The sequence below is a fragment of the Ornithorhynchus anatinus genome, chromosome 6 (assembly GCF_004115215.2).
Source record: "Ornithorhynchus anatinus isolate Pmale09 chromosome 6, mOrnAna1.pri.v4, whole genome shotgun sequence".
NCBI classification, from domain to species: Eukaryota; Metazoa; Chordata; class Mammalia; order Monotremata; family Ornithorhynchidae; genus Ornithorhynchus; species Ornithorhynchus anatinus.
The window spans coordinates 46,131,534-46,152,596 of NC_041733.1; the positions used below are offsets into that span (position 1 = coordinate 46,131,534).

The 21,063-nt window shown below is 57.7% G+C and overlaps 1 protein-coding gene across 1 annotated transcript in view; it reads left to right on the forward strand.

Annotated features, from left to right (window-relative positions):
• Positions 1–21,063, forward strand: part of AR (androgen receptor) — a 58,729-nt gene that overhangs the window by 24,271 nt on the left and 13,395 nt on the right. Inside the window, 1 exon segment of the mRNA XM_039912399.1 lies at positions 18,251–18,402. Coding sequence (XP_039768333.1) covers positions 18,251–18,402 — 152 coding nt within the window.

Here is a 21,063-nt window from a genome sequence, read left to right on the forward strand (position 1 = left end):
CATCTGGCTCTCTTTGTCTCTGTCAGTCTGACTCTCTTCATCTCTGTGTTTCTTACCCTCTCGCTGTCTGCCGTCCCTCTCTGTCTCTGTCATTCTGACTCTCTCTCTTCCTCTTTATCGGTCTGCCTCTCTGCCTCTGTCAGTCTGCCTTTTTCTCTCTGTCTCTCTCAGTCTGCATCTCTTACTGTGTCTATCTGTCTCTGTTCGTCTACCTCTCTCTCTCTATCTCACTCTTTTTGTATCAGTCTCTATCGGTCTGCCTCTGTTTCTGTCTCTGTCGGTCCACCTCTGTCTGTCTCTCTGTCTCTGTCGATGTGCCTCTCCCTCCCTCCCTCTCTCTTTCTGTCTCTTGCTGGCCTTGATGATTCGGGTGGCAGACAGCAGATCTTTGCCGGGTGCTATAAAACCCTCTTCTCCTGGATTTTTCCAAACAGTTCTAGGGTTTTGTTTTCCCCTGTGGATTTTCTGTCTCGTTTTAAGTCTCACTCAGTCACCTGTACTCCTGACCCAGCCTGGCAAGCTCCTGGAAATGTCTCCCCGACCCCGGGGGGACTGGAGGGACCGGCAAAGGGGCTCGGGGGGGATGGCTGGAGGGGTGGGAGTGAGGGGGCTAGGCAGTTGGAGGAGTGGAGGTTGGGGAAGCTGGAGGAGCAGGGGGCTGGAGGGGCTGGAAATGTATCCTGGCTTCCACTCCCCACCCATGCCACTCCCCAGGCTCTCGTCCGGGCCGCCTCGATCCCCCAGCTCCGTTTCTGGAGATTCCCGCCCCGCAGAAGCCCCTCCCGGACCCAGGGGTCCCAACTGGTGCCCCGAGTTTCTGAGGGAGGCAACGTGGCCTTGTGGAAAGAGGCTGACCCTGGGACTCAGGAGACCAAGGTTTGAATCCTAGCACCGCCACTTGCCTGCTGAGTGACCTTGGGTGAGTCATTAGGCAAGAAGCAGCGTGGCTTAGTGGATTGAACAGGGGCCTTGGAGTCAGAGAGTCTTGGGTTCTCTTCCCGGCTCTGCCATATGTCTGCTGTGTGACCTTGGGAAAGGCACTTCACTTCTCTGGGCCTCAGTTACCTCAACTGGAAAATGGGGATTAAGACTGTGAGACCTATGTGGGACAGGGACCGTGTACAACCCAATTGCTTTTTTATCAATCCCAGTGCTTAGTACAGTGTTTGGCATGCAGTAATAACTTAATAATACCACAATTATTATTATTTTACCTCTCTGGGCCTCAGTCTCTTCATCCATAAAATAGGGGTTTAATCCATGTTTTCCTTCCATCTTTGATCGGGAGCCCCATGTGAGAGAAAGACTGTGTCCGACTTGATTACCCTATATCACCCCCCAGTGCTTGGCACAGTGTTTGGCACCCAGCGAGCACTTAATAACCCTGTTACTTCTCATTAATCCCCCTCGGGTTCTGCTTGCTGCATCCCCACCCTCCCGGGGGGGGGGGGCAACTGAGGGGGCTTTGTCGGGCAGTGTGGACCGCGGTGGCCGACGGCAGGGAAGAGTACGTCAGGACCGGTGGCTTTTTCAATCAATCCGTCAATCAGTGGTATTTATCGAGCACTTACTGTGCGCAGAGCACTGTGCTAAGTGCTTGGGAGAGGACAATATGGGTGATAGGTGCCCTGCCCTCGACGAGTTTTTCTCGGTGCTACTGGTGCTGGATCCAGGTCCGTGCTCCTTCCCCGTCTGTGCCTCGGTCTCTCCCCGGGACGGGGGGGTCGGTCCCTCCATCTTGCCCTCTCCAGCTCCAGAGAGGGGAACGATTCAGGGGCCTCCCCCCAGGCCAGGCCTGCTCCAGGATTCGCTGCCGACTCCCCGGAGAAGGGGGTGCTGACAGGGTCCTTTTAGGGACCCCCCCGGGCCCTAATCTGCTGTTTTCTAGCAATCCCTGCACGTGCCGGCCCGGGTACATATAGTCGGGGAGCTCTGGTCGGGCCGGTGGGGATCACGGGCCCGGACAGTCCCTGGCCTTGGCTCTCCCCCGCCCGGACCGCCACCGGGAGGACGTGGCCCCGGGGACGGGCGTCTCTGTATCAGTAATTCACTCATTCGGGTCCCTCCCCTCCCCGACCCTCACCCCCACGGCTGCTGTGGGTATCGGGGGTGGGGGTTGGTGGCATAAGGGGCTGTGAGCGTGGAGGGCTGTGGCTGTGGGGGGCTGGGGGTGCAGGGGTCTCAGGGAGATAGAGGCACAGGAGGCTGAGGGCAGGTGGTCTGGGGGGCTGGGGGCATGGGGAGCTCAGTCTTGTGGGCATGGAGGGTGTGGAGGTCTCAGGGACGTGTGGGCATGAAAGGGTGTGGGGGGGGTCAGGAACTTGCAGGCATGGGGGGGGTGTAGAGAGCTCGGGGGGGTGGTCTAAGGGCATGGGAGGGTATGGGCAGCTCAGGAGCTTGTAGGCACGGGAGGGGGTGGAAGGCCCAGGGAAATGGAGGGTGTGGGGGGGGCTAAGGGGCCTGTGGGCGTGGGAGGGCATGGGGGGCTTAGTGGCTTGTGGGCGTGGGAGGGTGTGGGAAGCTCAGGGGCTTGTGCTCGTGGGAGGATAAGAGCAGCGAAGGAGGTCTGTGTGTACGGGAGGGTGTGGGCAGCTAAGGGGGCATGGGGGCCCCTTGAACATCTCCCTCTCGCCCCGCTCGCTAAAGTGGATTTGTTGCCTTGGCTCTCAGGAAAGCAAGGAAGGAGCTGAAGAGAAGCCTTCCTATGGGATCCTGGGTTGGGCACCACTGACGGCTCCTGCCCACGCCCGGGGGGTCGCCTGGCCGCCGGGCCTCCGAGCCCTCCCGGATGTAACCCGCCTTCTCCCGGGGGTGGGGAGGGTGCTCGTTAGGTGGATGGGCACGGAGCGGGGCGGCCACCCTGACCTGTGCCTCAGTTCCACGGGGAGGTGGGGCCCGGCCTGGCCCAGCTGGGATCACCAAGGGGGTCCCGGCGAGGATGGGGCAGTGAGGGCTGGAGGTTCAAGGCACGGGGGGATTCCCCAGAGCGGGCATGACGAGAGACCCGCCTGCTTCTCCACACCTGGGAGCCCCCCCTCCTCACGGCAGGAGAGCCAGGCAAGGTGGCCCCTTCTAGTGGACCAGAGAGGCCAGTTTCAGCAGCCGGGCCCAGACACCGGGCTGAGGGCAAGCTGCATTTAGATGACAAAGGCATTGGGCTGCGGGCAAGTAGGATTTAAATGACAGACACCCGGCTTGGGGCAGGTTGGATTTAGAAGACAAAAACACTGGGCTGTGGGCAAGAGGGATTTAGAAGGCAAGGACAACGGGGTGCGGGCAAGAAGGATTTAGAAGGCAGAGTCGTCGGGCTGAGGACAGTGTGAGGGTAGAAGACAAAGGTATTGGGCCGTCGGCGAGTTGGATTTAGAAACGGAGTAAAGACTACCGCGGTCCCGGGGTGACCGGCGGCCCCCCGGAAAACGAGAACCGACCCGGAAAGGCTCGGGGGAGCCCCTGGGGGTTTCTGGGAGTAGCCAGCAAGGGCGAAGGGCGAGGGGCGGAGGCGGTAGGGGGACTCTCGGGAGAAAAGCTTTCTGTGGGTCTGCCTCTCTCCATTCCACCGACACCCAGAAAGGAATTCTGGCGGCCATTTCGGCAAAGATACTATTACACATCTCCAACACGAAGCTCATAAATCTGTGATGGGTGTCGTCCCGAAGGCATGGCGGGAGATTTACGATCTGCAGGTTTCTCTGGGACTTCAAAACAAAGGGCAGTTAGTCCTTTTTTCTGAGTTCAGAACACGGAGCAGGTTTGGCTTTGCGCTGGCACCGACCGACTTTAGAGGTGCCTTTCCGGGGAGAAGCTGGAAAACAAAATGGCGACTCACTGGAAAGAACCCCGGCCCGGGAGAAGGGAGATCTGGCTGCTAATCCCGGGGCTACCACCTGCCCGCTGGGTGACCTCGGGCAGGCCACTTCACTTCTGCACGCCTCAGTTTCCTCATCTGTTCAACGGGAGTTAAATCCCTGTTTCCCTCTCCCATAGAGTGTGAGCCCTGTGTGGAAAAGGGACTGTTGTCCTACCTGATTATCTCGTATCTCTTCCCTTTGGTACATATTAAGCATTTGATAAGTGCCACAATTTATGATTAGTCCCAGCGCTGCTATTGGTCTGCTGGGTGACCCCGAGCAAGTCAATGAACTTCTCTGGGCCTCAGTTCCCTCATCTATTAAATGAGCTAAGTCCCTCCTTTTTCAGGCTGTGAGCTTCGTGTGAGGAAGGAACTGTGTCTGATCTGATGATCTTTGATCTCCCCCAGTGTTTAGCCCAGTGCTTGGCTGTTTGTGGAAGCAGCATGGGCGAGTACGGGCCTGGAAGTCAGAAGGACGTGGGTTCTAATCCCTGCTTCACCACTTGTCTGCTGTGTGGCCTTGGGCAAGTCACTTCTCTGTGCCTCTGTAAAATGGGGCTTGAGACTCTGAGCCCCACGCGGGACAGGGTCTGTGTCCAACCCCATTTGCTGGGATCCACCCCAGTGCTTAGTACAGTGCCTGGCCCATAGTAAGAGTTTAACAAATACCATCATCATTATTATTATTCTAGTGAGAGCTTCCCAGCTACCAGAGGGGGAGGGGTTCAGAGGCTGATTTGGCTGAAGCATGGAGGATTTGGAGCCCCCGAAGACCCTTCTCCCTGCATCCTTCCCTCTGCTAGGCCCAGGAACAGACTCCTGTTCTGTCACACTGCAAGTTAGTGAGTGAGTGCACCCTCCCACTCCTGGGCCATGACACTCAAGAACCCAGAACCCAGCCCAAGCACCTCCTCCCCCCTGCTCCCCACTTTCTTTGTGTCAGGGGGAGGACCGTGGCAGAATGGATGAGGTCCCGGGCCCTTTCTGGTCCAGGAGGGGAGAGCTGGGGGACTACAAGTCCCAGCATGCCAGGGGCCCCACCCTGTGCGGGTTCCATCCTGAGGTTGAGGTGGGCCGGGGGGGGCCCAGGGGGCCCCGAGCGGGCTGGCACGGGGTGATCCGTGCTACGGATGCCTGCCTGGTCAGTTGGGACCAACCTGGTCCATCCTTCCACACCTTTTGACTAATGGCCCGAGGGAGGGAGCTTGTTTGACACCCCCAGCCTAGCCATCCCCGGTCCATTCCCCCGACCCCGTCCATCCCCTTCCACCCAGTCCACCCGACCCCTATCCGTCCATCCCCCCACAACCCAGACCCCCTGACCCTGATCCGTCCTTCCCTCCCCCCGAGTCCGTCCATCTCCGGCCCATCCATCCCTCCCTCCCCAAACCAGTCTGCCTGACCCAGGCCCATCTGTCCCACCGCATCCGACCCCAGTCTATCCATCCTCTCTACCCCGTCCATCTGACCCAGGTCTTTCCGCCTCATCCACACCCTCCCACACCCAACCCCCTCCGTCTGACCCTGGTCTGTCCATCCCCAGTCCATTCATCCATCCAATCCACCCACGGTCTGTCCCTCTGACCTGATGTGTGCATCCCCCTTGGACCCTCCCTCCCAGCCGGTCTACGTACCCTCAGCTTCTACTCGTCCCCGTCCCATCCTCTGCAACAGGTACAGCCCCTGCAGACAGAGCCACGCCAGCTGGCGATGTCTGGTCACAACAACACACACACACCCCCACACACATATCTACCCCGCACAAACCACCTACACTAACACCACAAACACCACGGCATCACAGACCACACCAACGCAGATATCCACAGCACTTCACGCGCCCCTCACATCCCACACACTCACACAGTATCCCACAACACACATACACACAAAGCAACAAGCACCACAAGCATACACACCTCACACACACATCTCTCACCTACTCCATACACCCACAGCATCACCCCCCGACACACAGCATCACATACCCCTCCCGAACCACACAAACACACACACCAGACCCACAGCATCATATATCCCCCCCACACCGACAGCATCACACACCACACAAACGCCACACATACGACACACTCACAGCATCACGCACCGGTCATACAATCACCACATACACTCACACATAGATACCAGATAATACGAGATATAAGGTGATCAGGAGGACATAGTCCATTCTCACCTGGAGCTCAGTCTTAATCCCCCATTTTACAGATGAGGTAACTGAGGCGCAAAGAAGCAAAGTGACTTGCCCAAGGTCACACAGCAGACAAGTGGCAGAGCCGGGGTTAGGACCTAGGTCCTTCTGACTTCCAAGCCCGGGCTCTATCCATTAGGCCCCGCTGCTTCCCCTTTGTATTCGACAGATCATCACTCTACCTATCTTCAGAGAAGCAGCGTGGCTCAGTGGAGAGAGCCCGGGCTTGGGAGTCAGAGGTCATGGGTTCGAATTCCAACTCTGTCACTTGTCAGCTGTGTGACTGTGGGCAAGTCACTTCACTTCTCTGGGCTTCAGTTCCCTCATCTGTAAAATAGGGATGAAGACTGTGAGCCTCAGGACATGACCCTGTATCTCCCCCAGCGCTTAGAACAGTGCTCTGCACATAGTAAGCGCTTAACAAATACCAACATTATTATCTTTAAAGCCTTATCACATCTCCAAGAGGCCTTCCCCAGTTGAGCCCTCATTTTCCCTGCTCCCTTCTAAGTGTCGGTGCATTTGGATATTCTCTGTACACAGTCATTTCATCGTAAATGTGCTGTTTCTTATGAACTTGCTCTGTGCCTGGACTGAGCTCCGGGGTAGAGACAAGATCATCTGGTCCCACGTGAGGCTGACAGTCTAAGTAGGAGGGAGAACAGGGATTGAATCCCCCATTTGACGGATGAGGGAACTGAGGCCCAGAGAAGTGAAGTGACTTGCTCAAGGTCACGCAGCAGTCAGGGGGCGGAGTGGGATTAGAACCCAGGACCTCGGACTCCCAGGCCTGGACTCTTTCTACTGGGTCTTGCTGCCCCCTAGCTTCCCTTTAAGCACTTGCCATTCGCCACCCCCTCGGCCCTGTAGCATTTCTTTGTGGATTCTTACATTCTGCAATTTCCCCTATCCGTATATTATTTTAATATCTGCCTCCCCCTCGGGACTGGAATCGAATCCACCCACCTCAGTTATGTCGCAGGAAGCAGCGTGGCGCAGTGGAAAGAGCACGGGCTTTGGAGTCAGGGCTCATGAGTTCGAATCCCAGCTCTGCCACTTGTCAGCTGTGTGACTGTGGGCAAGTCACTTAACTTCTCTGTGCCTCAGTTCCCTCATCTGTAAAATGGGGATTAAGACTGTGAGCCCCACGTGGGACAACCCGATTCCCCTGTGTTTACCCCAGCGCTTAGAACAGTGCTCTGCACATAGTAAGCGCTTAACAAATACCAACATTATTATTATTATTATTATGTCGTGCTTTTCCAAGCGCTTAGTACAGGGCTCTGCACACGGTAAGTGCTCAACAAACCTCCCTGATTGATTGGTAGATTGTGGGCAGGGAAGGAATTCCAAGCCGAAAAGGATCCGACTGTACCCCAGTCCGATGCCCGGCTGTACCCTAGGACTGTTTTAAAATCAGTTTTCGGAGCAGGATAGCCAGCAAGGAGAAATTCTCCCGATACGAGTGATGATGGTATTTACGTAGCGCTTACTAAGTACCAAGATGCAAGTTAAGCAAGTAGGATACAGTCTCGGTCTCACTGCCGCTAAGCAGGAGGGAGAACTGGGAGTGAATCCACATTTTACAGCTGAGAGAACAGAGGAGCGGAGTGTTTAAGCGATTTGCCCGAGGTCACAGAGCAGCCAAGAAGTGGAGCTGGAACTTGAACCCCGGTGTCCTGACTCTCCAGTTCCGTGCTCTTTCCACTTGGCCCCGCTACTCTACCCCACAGGGCCCCCGGGTCTCACTAGCCCTCAGTGTGTGATTCCGTCTCTCCATGGGACACTGAGAAATCGAAACAGTGTTAGAGGGACAAAGTAAACCACCGAAGGGACCAGATCATGTCCCCCCCGAGAAGTATTATTGTCTTTTGCCGTCGGGTCGTCTTCGACCCGTAGCGACGCCATGGACACATCTCTCCCAGAACGCCCCTCCGCCATCTGCAATCGTTCTGGTAGTGGATCCGGAGAGTTTTCTTGATAAAAATACGGAATTGGTTTACCGGTGCCTCCTTCCACGCAGTAAACTTGAGTCTTCTCCCTTGATTCTCTCCCATGCCGCGGCTGCCCGGCACAGGTGAGTTTTGACCCGTAGTAGATTGTCTTCTACTCCTTCACCTCTGCCCCAGCTAGGAATAGAAAGGACAGGCCTCCGCCTGACTCTCCCTCCTGTCAGTCGAGACGGGGAGCGTACTGGGAACTCTCCGGGCGTGACCCTGAGTGGTGGAAATGGAGCTAGAGATGTGGCAACTGAATGGAAGTTAACTGGGTTCCATTTATTTAGCCTTGATGGAAGCAGCAGAATAACCGCAAGCATTTGAAAAGCCTCAGGCCAGCTATTTTTGGGGGGGGGTTGGTGGTATTCCTTAAGCATTTATTATGTTTCAGGCATTGTTCTAAGTGCTGGGGTAGATACAAGCTAATCAAGTGAACACCGTCTATGTCCCAAGTGGGGGTCACGGTCTGAATCCCCATAATAATGAAAATAATCATTATACAACAATAATATAATAATAATAATTTCTCCTCTGATGGCCCAGGCTGGAGGCCTTCAAGCTGGGGCTGGAAAAGAGAAGCCTAGGGGTTTAGGATTAATTCTACCCGTCCTCTTGGGGCCACCTGCCGCTGCTTCCCACCCTCCCACCCCCCAAAAAAACCCAACAACAAAACCCTAAATCAGGCACTGAGTTGAGGGAGGAGGAGACCAAGGCCTGGGCAGGGCCTGAGAGCTTCCAGGCCAGATCCCGTCCCCATTCATTCATTCCCATTTATTGACTGCTTACTGTGTGCAAAGCCCTGTACTGAGCGTTTGGGAGACTACAGTATAACAACAAACTGACACATTCCTGCCCACAAGCGGCTCACAGTCTAGAGGGGGAGACAGACATTAATATAAACAGATAAATGAATACGTAAATTACAGATCATAACAATAATAATAAAAATAACTGTGGTATTTGCTAAATGCTTACTCTGTGCCGGGCACTGTACTGAGCAGTGGGGTATATACAAGGAAATCAGGTTGGACACGGTCCCTGTCCCACGTGGAGCTCAGGGTCTCAAGCCCCATTCTGCAGAGGCTCAGAGAAGTGACTTGCCCAAGGCCACACAGCAGACGAGTGGTGAAGCAGAGATTAGAATCCATGACCTTCTGACTCCCAGGCGGGGCTCTATCCACTACGTCATGCTGCTTCCCATATTTAGATACAATAAGAAGCAGCGTGGCTTAGTGGAGAGAGCCCGGCCTTGGAAGTCAGAAGTCGTGGGTTCTAATTCCGGCTCCGCCGCTTGTCAGCTGTGTGACTTTGGCCGTCACTTAATTTCTCTGTGCCTCAGTTACCCCATCTGTAAAATGGGGATTAAGACTGTGAACCCCAGGCGGGACAACATGAGAACCTTGTCTCTACTAGCGCTTAGAACAGTGCTTGTTATGTGCACTCAGGGGACCAACTCAGGGATTAAATGGGGGTCTGACGAGAGGGGTCTGACCAAGGGGGTGTCCCACCGAGGTCAGTGCCGAATGAACAGCTGGAGGCGGCTTTCTCTGCCTCGTTCCGGCTGTTCCAGGAGTGGGGGGAGGCTCGGGGTTGTGGCCGGCTAGGGTGGGCCTCTCCGGACCAGGAGCTCAGGTGGGCCAGGGTATCGGGCCCCGGCGGATGGGGGTTTCGGTGCAGCGATGGGCACGGGACTGGGCAGGCCCAGAGAGGGTGTCTCTTCCGCAGCAGGACAGCCCTGGACTCCAGACCCGAGGACAGGGGTCAGGGAGCTCTCCGGGGGTGTCTCCAGGCCTGGGAGCCTAGAGCCGGAGGGCCTCGTCCCCGGTCTAAGTGGGGGAGCGGGTGTTTTTCTCCGGCCGGGCCCGGGCCGCGACGACCTTGGCCCCGCGGGGGAGGCTTTACCGGGCTCCGCTCCAGCTGGCCCGGGCTCGTGTGCGACGCCGGACCCCTCCCCCCGCCGATGTCCACGCTGTCCGCCCCCGGGGACGGGCCGGTCGGTCAGCCCCACCCCAGTCACCCTCCTCCGTCCTGACCTGGCGGCTTTGGGGTTGGGCACCAGCAGGGCGCCCGCCAACCCGGCAGTCTGCTGCGGCTGAGCCCCGGTGGAGAGATGGGCCGCGTGGACTGCCACTGCGGGGCACAGACCCGTCTTCCCTAGGGTCTCCGGCACCGGGCACGGTGCCCGTTCACGGTCCCTGCAGGGCTCTGCCCCCGCTAGGCGCCCTCCACGCTGCTCCCCACACATAAAAAGTGTCCACGACAGAGCCCCGCGTACAACCCACACGCTTCGCTCCTCTGATGTTAACCTTCTCACTGTACCTCGATCTCGTCTATCTCACCGCCGACCTCTCGCCCACATCCTGCCTCTGGCCTGGGAACACCCTCCCTCCTCAAATCCAGTGACTCTCCCCCTCTTCAAAACCTTATCGAAGGCCCAGCTCCTCCAAGAGGCCTTCCCTGATTAAGCCCTCTTTCCTTTTCTCCCACTCCCCTCTTGCTTCCTTTATTCATCCCCTCTCCCAGCCCCTCACCACTCATGTCCATATCTGCCATTTTATGTATTTCTATTAATGTCTGTCTTGCCCCCTAGACTGTAAGCTCACTGCGGGCAGGGAATGTGTCTGTTATATTGTTATAGTGTGCTCTCCCAAGTGCTCAGTACAACACATAATAAGTGCTCAATAAATACAATCGACTGATCACTGACAGTCTCCGCTCCCTGCAGAGATCTGTACCCGCTAGGCATCCTCCTCACTGCTCCCTGCACACGGAAATTATCCGATAAAGCACCCACTCAGAGTGTGCTCAGTGAGCAGTCTGTGACCGCAACATTGCTCCCCACCATAAGAAGGGGTCCAGTACTGTGCCCACTCAGAGTCTCTGCTCCCTAGGGGGGTCGGCAACCACCACACTGCTCCCCACCGAGAGAAGCTGTCCAGGACAGAGCCCCGTTCGCCGTTTCTGCTCCCTGTAGACTCTGCACCCTCTAGGCGCCCTCCACAGTGTTCCTCGCACACAGAAGGTGTCCGGTACAGAGCCCCGTTCACAATCCCTGCTCTCACCATTGGCTTTAAAGCCCTCCACCACCGTCCCCACTCCCACCTGACCTCGTTTCTCTCCTTTTCCAACCCAGCCCGCACATTTTGCTCCTCTAGTGCCAACCCTCTCACGGGGCCTCGACCTCCCCCGTCTCGCCGCCGACTCCTAGCCCACCTCCTGCCTCGGCCCTGGAAGGCCCTCCCTCCTCAAATCCGATAGACAATGACTCTCCCCCCTTTCAAAGCCTTATTGAAGGCCCATCTCCTCCGAGAGGCCTTCCCAGACTAAACCCCGCTTTTCCTCATCCCCCACTCCCTTCTGCGTCGCCCTGACTCCCTCCCTTTGCTCTTCCCGCCTCCCAGACCCAAAGCACTTACGTACAGATCTGTCCTTTTATTCATTTGCATCGATGTCTGTCTTCCCCCCGTCTAGACTCTGAGCTCCCTGTGGGCAGGGAATGTCACTCTTTATTGTTGTGTCGTATTTTCCCAAGCGCTTAGTCCAGTGATCTGCACACAGTGAACGCTTAATAAATACGATCGAGTGAATAAATGAACGATTTCAGGGGGTCGTTCTGGGCTGGGGGGCTCTTGCAGGGGCGGCACCCCTCCGACCTCCACGGCCGTTCGGGCCTCTGATGTCTGATCCCCGAGTTGGGCAGATGAGAGGGTTTCCACGGGCACTGCTCCCTTCCTGCCCCCACCCCTTCATTTATTTATTTTTATTGTCACTTATTTATTTAGAATAATGTCTGTCTTCCCCTCTAGACTGTAAACTCGTTGGGTGGCAGGGCTTGTGTCTTGTTTATTCAAATACAAACTACGTGGGAAGCAACCTGGCGTAGTGAATAGAACACGAGCCTGGGAGTTATAAGGTTGTGGGTTCTAATCCTGACTCTGCCACTTGTCTGCTGGGTGACCTTGGGCAAGTCACTTCACTTCTCTGGGCCTCAGTTCCTTCATCTGTCCAATGGGGATTAAGACTGTGAGCCCCACGTGCGACAGGGACTGTGTCCAACCTGACTGGCTTGTATGATAATCATAATAATTATGGTGTTTGTTAAGCGCTTTCTATGTGCCAGGAACTGTACTAAGCGCTGGGATGGATACAAGCAAATCGGGGTGGACACAGTCCCTGTCCCACATGGGGCTCCCAGTCTCAATCCCCATTTTACAGATGAGGGAACTGAGGCCCAGGGAAGTGAAGTGAAGGTCACAGCGGACAAGTGGTGGACCCGGGTCTAGAAGGCAGGATCTTCCGACTCCCTGGCCCGGGCTCTATCTACTCTTCCATGATCCATCCCAGCGCTTAGTCCAGTGCCAGGCACTCAGTAAGCGCATAATAAATAACCAGAATTATTATTATTAGTGCTATATTGTACCCTCCCAAGCGCTTAATATAGTACTTTGCAAACAGTAAGCACTCGATAACTCCGACTGAGTGAATGAACGAACCCCTCGTGGGCCCGACCACTCTTAACCGGGTGCCCCAGGGTTCGGGAACAGTCTGCCGTCACCCACCGCCGCCCAAACCACACCCTCCGCGACCAAGACCTCAGTCTCCAGTCTCTGTCCACTGCCCCCGCCCGGCAGGGCGGGCGGGAACGGGGCAGGCTGGTTCTAGGGGTGACAACCGAGCAACCACCCTCCCCCTCAGGCCTGGCCAAGCTGGTGGCATTTCTAGGGCCTCCACGAGGGCCCAGACCCTGCCCATGCCCCCTCGGGTCTGTGCCAATTCACTTTTGGCTGCCCCGGTGCTCGCTATAGTATTTGACTAGTAGAGCCGACAGGATGCCACTGGACTGAACGCTTAGGAGAGGACAGCGGGGTTCGTAGAAACGATCCCTGCCCTCAAGCAGCTGACCACCTGTAAATACTGCAACTGATTGACCGGTTGATTTGTTGTGACTTTGCCGCCATGTTGAAATGCTAAGTGGTTTTCGTCTTTTTATCTCCTTAGAATCTCCCCAACTGGACCCTTGCTTCCCGTCGGCAGGGTTCGGAAGCTGACGTGGTTCCCGCTTCCCAGAATGCCTAGAGAAGTGGTCCCTGCCCCGAGGAGACAAGAGGGAAAGTTCTCTTGCTGAGGGAAGGGGAGCTGGCTGTCCCGTCCACCCCGAACCTGGTTCTGGGAACTCCAGGCTAGCCCCTCCCGGCTGCATCTGTCCACCCTGCAGAGCGCTGACCCCGCTGGGCTCTCCTGGATGGAAGCCGCCCCATCCCCCGGACCATCTTAGCTGCCCCTTCTGTCCCTCTCTTAGCTCTGTCCTGTCCACGCTGTGACGGGGCAGCCGGAGCTGACCGCGGGGCCCAGGGGCAGCGCCTGTCCACACTGCAGAGCGCTAACTCCATCAGTTTCTCCTCGATGGGAGCCGCCTCGTCCCCCTGACCTCCCTGGTTGCCCTCTCTCTCACTCCCCCAGTTCTGTCCGGCCCCCAGTAGGATGGGGCAGCCAGAGCTGACCACAGGGCCCAGGGGCAGAATCTGTCCACCCTGCAGGGTGCCGGCCCCGTCGGTCACTCCTGGACAGAAGCTGCCCCGTCCCCCTGATCGCCCTGGCTGCCCTTTCTGCCCCTTCCCCAGCTCTGTCCTGCCCCCCAGTGGGTTGGGGCAGCCGGGGATGACCACAGGGCTCAGGGGCAGCATCTGTCCACAATGCAGGGGACTGATCCCACTGGTCTCTCCTGGACGGAAGCTACCCCGTCTCCCTGATCATCCTGGCTGCCCCCTTCACCCACCCCCCAGCTCTCTCCTACCCCTGCCGGGATGGAAGAGCCAGGACTGACCCCGGGGTCCAGGGACCACTAACCAAGGTTTATCCCCGACTATGGCTGAAAGGAGCCATCAGCGATGACTCCGGGATCTCCCCCGGAGCTGGGCCGGGCAGTCCTGAGGCCAGAGCCCACCGCCGTGATCTAGACGGGCTCTCCAGAAGCACGGTAGCCCTCCTTTACTCTGAGGGTCATTTTCCCGCCTGGCCCCCAGCCCAGAAACTCCACCCTTTAGTCGTCCCCGCCGCACCCCCGGCACCCCAGAAGAGCTCAGCATCCCCGGAGAGAGATATCTCAGCGCTCTCCCTCCCGGGACCCCCGAGACCCGCCCGTCCAGAAGAGGCCATCCGCCCACCGTAAAGGCACCAAGGGGCAAGACTGAATTTTCGCGGACAGTGTATGAACAGGTGCAGGGGACTGGGTCTCTCCAAGCCGCACACTTCCAGGATGACCGCCGACCTCCGACCTGGAGGACGCTACTCCAGCTCCCGCAACCTCTGTCCGCACGCTTGTAGCCGCGTTCAGCAGGTAAGTGAGGTGAGGTCTCCCATCTCCAGCAGCCTGAGCCCCTACTGGGCCGAACTGGACACGGCTGTTTTGTCAGTTATAGAAATGAACGTTGTTTCCGTGATTTACCAGGATCCTTTATCATTATTATATATTATCAATAATACATTATATTATAATAGAATAATATATTATACTACTTATAATAACAATGCTATGTATTCAGCACTCACTATGTGCTAGGCACTGCGTTAAGCACTGGGGAGGATACAAGCAAATCTGGTTGGACACAGTCCCTGTCCCACTTGGGGCTCACAGTCTCAATCCCTATTTTACAGATGCGGGAACTGAGGCCCAGAGAAGTAAAGTGACTTGCCCAGGGTCACCCAGTAGACAAGTGGCGGAGGCGGGATTAGAACCCATGACCTTCTGACTCCAGGCCCATGCTCTATCCGTTAGACCCTACTGCCACGCCATTTAAGCACTACCTGGAGATCTTGTATCTACCTTCCCCTGTTTGTCAACTCCTTGAAGGAGGGAATGGTGTCTACTTTACTGTCCTCTCCCAAGCGCTCAGCACAGTGCTCTGCACACCGTAGACTGTCGGCTCCTTGAGGGCAGGGATGGTGTCTACTAACTGAACTCTCCCGAGCGCTTTAGTCCTTAGGTGGGAGAGGGACTGTATCCGATCCGATTGACTTGCGTCTTTCTCAGAGCTTAGCACCTAGTAAGAGCTCGACAAATAGCACGGCTATTTCTATTAAAAGTTCTCTGAACTCAGAAGGCGCTCGATCAGGGACGGGGACCAACCTGATGATCCTGTATCTACCCTAGAGCGGATGAATGAACATGCAGGAGCTGTGAGGCTGGATGTGGCGTGTAAGCAACCTATCATTACCAATAACTGCAGAACTAATAACTAATAATAATTACGACTTCTAATAAGCGCTTACTATGTGCCAAGCACTGTTCTAAGCCTTGGGGTAGAGGCAGGGTAATCAGGATGGATAAAGTGGCCACTGTATGACCTTGGGCAAGTCACGTCACTTCTCCGGGCCTCAGTGACCTCATCTGTAAAATGGGGGTTGTGACCCCGCCACGGGGGACGGGGACCGTGTCTGACCTGATTAACTCGGATCGCTTAGAACAGTGCTTGGCACGGAGTAAGCCCTTAACAAGTACTATCATCGTCATCATCATCACTGTTCTAAATGCTGGGGGAGATACAAGGTATGGGGCTCACGGTCTTAATCCCCATTTGACAGATGAGGTAACTGAGGCCCGGAGAAGTGAAGTGATTTGCCCAAAGTCACCCAGCAGACAAGCGATTCCCAGGCCCGTGTTCTAACCACGAGGCCACACTGCTTAAACGTCCTGTGGGTTCCCCGAACCCACTGCACCCAAACCACTCGGCCACAGGGATCCCTCCCTCCCATTCCTCGAGTCCAGTTGGCATAGGTCAAGGATGGCGGGGCCAAGACGCAGACAGGCTGGCCGGCTGGGCGGTGTCCCCGACCGGGCTCGCCCAACCATTTCTCCAGGTCAAGGGGCACTGCCTAATGCAAAAAGCCCGGGCCCGGGAGCCAGAGGACCCGAGTTCTGATACTGGCTTCGCTCCCCCACCTGCCGTGTGACCTTGAGCAAGTCACTTAAGTTCTCTGGGCCTCGGTTCCGTCACCTGCAAAATGGGGATTCAATCCTCGGCTCTGTGGGGCTGGGAAGCTGGTTGGAAAGCCCCGGGGAAGAGAGAGGACAATCCATCTATTTGATGGTGATGCCTGTGTGCAGAGCTCTGTACTGAGCGCCAGGGAGAGTCCAGTAGAGTTAGAAGACATGATTCCTGCCCTCAAGGAGCTTACAATCCGCTGTGTGCAGAGTGCTGGACTGAGCGCTTGGGAGAGGACAAGAGAGTAGACACAATCCCTGCCCATAAGGAGCTGACGGTCCACTTTGTGCAGAGCACTGTACCGAGCGTGGGGGAGAGCACAGTAGAGTTAGTAGACAATATCCCTCTCCTCAGGAAGTTGACACTCTAGTGGGGCAAAAACATTAAAATAAATTAGTGATGGGGGAGCGGAAGAATGTGAGGGACACTGCGGGGGGCCGGGGGTAGGTGACTACCTAAGTTCTTAGAGGATTGTCTCTGCACGGTAGGGAGAGCAATTAGGGCAGTGGGGGAGACGCCCCAGCAGCTGTGCCGGGTTCACTGGGGAATGAAGGAGTTCCCAGGTCCTGGGGGAGGATGGCAATTTAAGGTTCTGAAACCTGGCGGGGCCGGGGCGGCGGACGACCGGCCGATCTCAGCAGTCTGGCCAGTTGCAGAGGTGCTCGGTCTTCAGCTGGGCAATTACCAAGGAGCCGGGGCTGTGAGTGGCTAATTGTAGAGGTGTTGGGCCTGGGAACCGTAAGTCACATGTGTGGGAGCCGCGGACGACTGACCCGTCACAGGGGAGCCAGGGCCCTGAATGGCCAATTGCGGAGGTGCCGGGGCTACGATGGCCACTTGTGAGGATGCCGGGCCTGAAAACAGTAAATTAATCACTGAGCTGCTGGGTTTCTAAGCAATTGGCAAATTGCAGAGGTGCCAGGGCGTGTGAGCGGCCAATCGCCGAGGTTTGAATGACCAGTGGAAGAGGAGCCAGGGTGGCACCCCATGGAGATTAGATGGGGAAGGCCCAGAAGAACCGGGAAGAAGGGGCCTGGGCCGTCTGCCCCGAGGACTTGCTTAGCGCTCCCTTCTCCCCCCTCCTCGGGGAAGACAAGGGGGACGGATGCTGTGCCGGGCAGACAAGGGGGACGGACGTGGCCCAGGCTCGGGCCTGCCCCACCCTTGGGGAAGACGGGGGGGGGGGGGACGGATGTGGCGCCGGGCCGCAGCCTGGTAGTAGGGAACGCAGCTCGGATCGCTTGCCGGGGCTGGTTTGGATCGCCGCTGGCTGTAGGCCCGGTGACGGGCTCGTGACCTTCTGAGCCACACACCCCCGCACCCCAAACCCTCCTCTAGGCCCCCATTCTTGCCTGTCACTGCCTGATGCCAGGCCAGCGGGTGTAAGAGGACCTGCTGGGTCATGACCTCTTCTCCCGCCCCAGTGCCACCCCTCCATAATACATCCTGTCAGTGCCCAGGCTGAGCTGCCTGAGGGAACCGGTCCAGCATTGAGAAAAACCCTGACCCTGACCTTGGTGCAGGCTGGTCCCGGGCAAAGGGACGGGGCAGGGGTCCTGTCTCCCAGATCTTGTTTCTCCCCCCCTCCACCCCTGCCAACCTCTGTCTGCCAAAATCCCCTTCCCCGGCCCAGAGCTGACCCCTCCCAGGACCCTCACACCTCCCCCTGCCCTTCCCACCGAGCACCGGGCTGGCTCTTCCCGACACCCTCTGCCCAAGCGTCCCGGCCGAGGGTGCTGGATGCGGGGAGGGCGTGGGGGCAGAGGGGAAGGGGACGGGGAGGAGGGAGAGGAGAAGGCTGCTGAAGGAGAGTCGGGAGGAGCGAGACGGGGGTGCTGCCGGGGCCATTCCGGTCACCCCCCAGGTACCTTTAGTCGCCCGGTCTGATGAATCCCGAGGGTACCTGCCTGGGCTGCCAGCAGCCTGCCCTGCTCACACCCAACTCTCCCTCATCTCTCACCTTCGTCCATACCCACCCGGCCCTCCAGCCAGCGGGGGCACCCTGGGTCTTTCCCCGGACGCGGGGGCTCCTGCGTCCCCCATGGGCATCTGCTTCCTCACTCCGTGACCCATTCCCGTGCCTCGGCAGGTTGGCAGTTCTCACCCCACCCCCTGTCCCTGTGCCCCCGAGGTTCCGGTGGCAAGCAGCAAGAGGTGCCCCGCGGGTACCTCCTCCCTCACGCCAACCCCTATCCCCGTGCCCCCGCAGGCTGGAGGCGGCACGAGAGCACGTGCTGCCCATCGATTACTACTTCCCGCCTCAGAAGACCTGCCTCATCTGTGGAGACGAGGCCTCTGGCTGCCACTACGGCGCCCTGACCTGCGGCAGCTGCAAGGTCTTCTTCAAGAGGGCGGCCGAAGGTAAGAGACCTCATCCCCCCTCACTGCCGCGTCCGCTCTCCCTCCTCCTCCCTCCTGCTCCTCTCTCCCTGGGGTGGTCCAAGCCCTTTGAGATCTCCCAAGCCCAGGATGGCAGGTGCCGGCCGCCCGCAGAGACTCTGCGGGGCCGAACTCGAGCAGGAGGGAGCACCTGACTCAGTCACTGGCCCCTCCTTCCCCCAGGCAAAGTGGGAAAGGAGAGGAGTCAGGGTGGGAGGGCCAGAGAACACTCTGGGGCGTAGGTTGTGGCCTTTCCTCTCCCTGTGTCCTCCACCCTCCTGGCCTGAAACATCTCGGACAGGGTAGGGGGTCCTGCCTTCTCCTCATTGGGGAGAGGGGGGAGGCGGGGAGGTCGGCCAGGCGGCCGGTGCAGAGGTCGAGTTGGGTTAGGACGAGGGCCTGGACCAGCGTGGCGGCCGTTTGGTGGAAGGGGAAGGGTCACGTAGGCCAGCCTGGGCCCCTGTGCGTGGCCCATTTGAGTGGGGACCGTTGGGCTGGCTTCAGACCGTAAGTAAGAAGAGCAGTCGCCTTGGGGAGCCGGTGGCCACCCCCCAACCCTTCCCAAAGATGGCCACACCACTGCCCTTCTCGTTGCACCATTTCTGTCAAAGGTGGTGGTGACCAAGGCGTCTTCTTTATCAAAGACGGCGCCCACACCACCTCTCTCTGAGGTAGCCCCACCGCCGCCTCCCTGAAAGCCAGCAGTGGGCTGACGGAGACGCAGCAAAGGGCGGAGGAAGTGGTGGACAACGGCTCTCCCTCAGAGAGACGCAGTGGTCGCCGCAAATGAAACGAGCCCTCTGGGCTCAGGAGGGCTTAGAGTTCCCAGGAGGGAAGGGTGGCCCGGCTGGTGGTGCGGGGGTCGACCCGGGAGAGCCAAGTGGCTCACTGGGAGCCCACAGCTCAGCTCCCTCCTCAAGGGCAGGAGGGGTGGGGTGCCTTAGAGTCGACGGGGCAGTCGGCGGGGTCGGGGCGGTCCAGGCCCAAGGGGTGCAGGACCGCAGAAGGGAGCAGCGCGGGCAAATTGGCCCAACAGTGAGAGTAGATTTCTCTGGGCTGCACATCCGGCTCTCGGCCCTTTCAAATCTGGGTCACCAAATTGCTGTTGTTGTAAAATAGAGAAAAATAATGGGCGGGTGGTGAGCGCGAAGAGAGCGCTGTGGGAGCAGGTGGCCGGTGTGGGGCCAGCGGCTCTCCTGCCCGTTCCGCAAACTGGGGACCCGGCCGAGCAGTCGGGCCGGGGTCAGACCAGGGAGCAGAGGGGAGCAGCCAGGATCCGGGCTCAGAGGGGAGCGGACCGAGCAGCCGGGGCCTGGGGTCAGAACAGGGAGCAGAGGGGAGCAACCAGGGCCCGGGGCCAGAGCAGTTAGCAGAAGGGATTTGCCAGGGTCAGAGGAGGCAGGCTGTAGTAAGCGCTTAACAAATACCATAACTATTAATAAGAATAAGGACAATGATAATAATAATAACTGAAAGCTCATTGCGGGTAGGGAATGTGTTCGTTTATTATTATATTGTACTCTCCCAAGCACCTAGGACAGTGCTCTGCACACAGTAAGCGCTAATAAATTGTGGCATTTTAAGCATTTATTATGTGTCAAACACTGGAATAAATACAAGGTAATCAGGTCCCACATGGAGCTCACAGTCTAAGTACGAGAGAGGACGGGGATTGAATCCCCCTTTTATGAGTGAGGCTACTGAGGTCCAGAGGAGGAAATGACTTGTCCAAGGTCACACAGCAGGCAAGCAGCAGAGCCAGGATTAGAACCCGGGTTTCCGACTCCCAGGCCGGGCTCTACCCACCGGGCCGCGCTGCTCCTTGGGTTCACTGGCGGCTGGGTTTTAACGTCCAGCTTCCCTGTTGGCTCTCCGCCCAGCAAAGCTGGAGGCCCAGTCCCGGACGTGTGGGCCCCCAGTGCAGGTGATGGGGGGGTGGGACCACTGGGAGTGTCCAGTTTCAGGTTCTGGTGGGGATTTGGGGGCTTGGGTGGCACAGGCTGGTGAGACACCTGTCCCCAAATGGTCTCTTCTCTGTTTCCGCCTACTCCCGGGTCCTTTCTCTAACCTCTGGCCTCCGGGCACCGGGCTCTGTTCTCCAGTCACTGAGTACTGGGTTCCGGGTTCCAGCCTCCACAAACTGGGCTCCGGCCTCCAGGTTGAGGCCTCCAGGTTCCCGTCTTCGGGCACCGGGCTCTGACCTCCAGACACTGGGTTCTGACCTCCAGGTTCTGGTCTCCAGGCTCCAGCCTCCAGACACCGGGCTCCGGCCTCCAGGCTCTAATTGCCGGGCTCTGACCTTCAGGCACTGGGGTTCGGCCTCCAGGCTCTGGCCTCCGGGCACCGGGTCCAGACTCCTGTGGGGAAAGCAAGGCAGGGCCTCCATAAATCGATAAATCAGCGGTAGTTATTGAGGGCTGACTGTGTGCAGTTCTCTGTACTGTGCTCTTTCGAGAATTAGCAAAAACGTTCCCTGCCCGTAACTAGCTGACGGTACGTGGGAGGGGGGATAGACGTTCCTATAAGGAAATAAATCCTGTCAGGGAGTGAGGCTGGTCACCGACCAGGAGGCGAGGGAGCCCCTGCGCAGAGGGGTCATCACTCCGGCTGGCCGCACCCCTGTCCCCTCCCCCAGCCGGACTC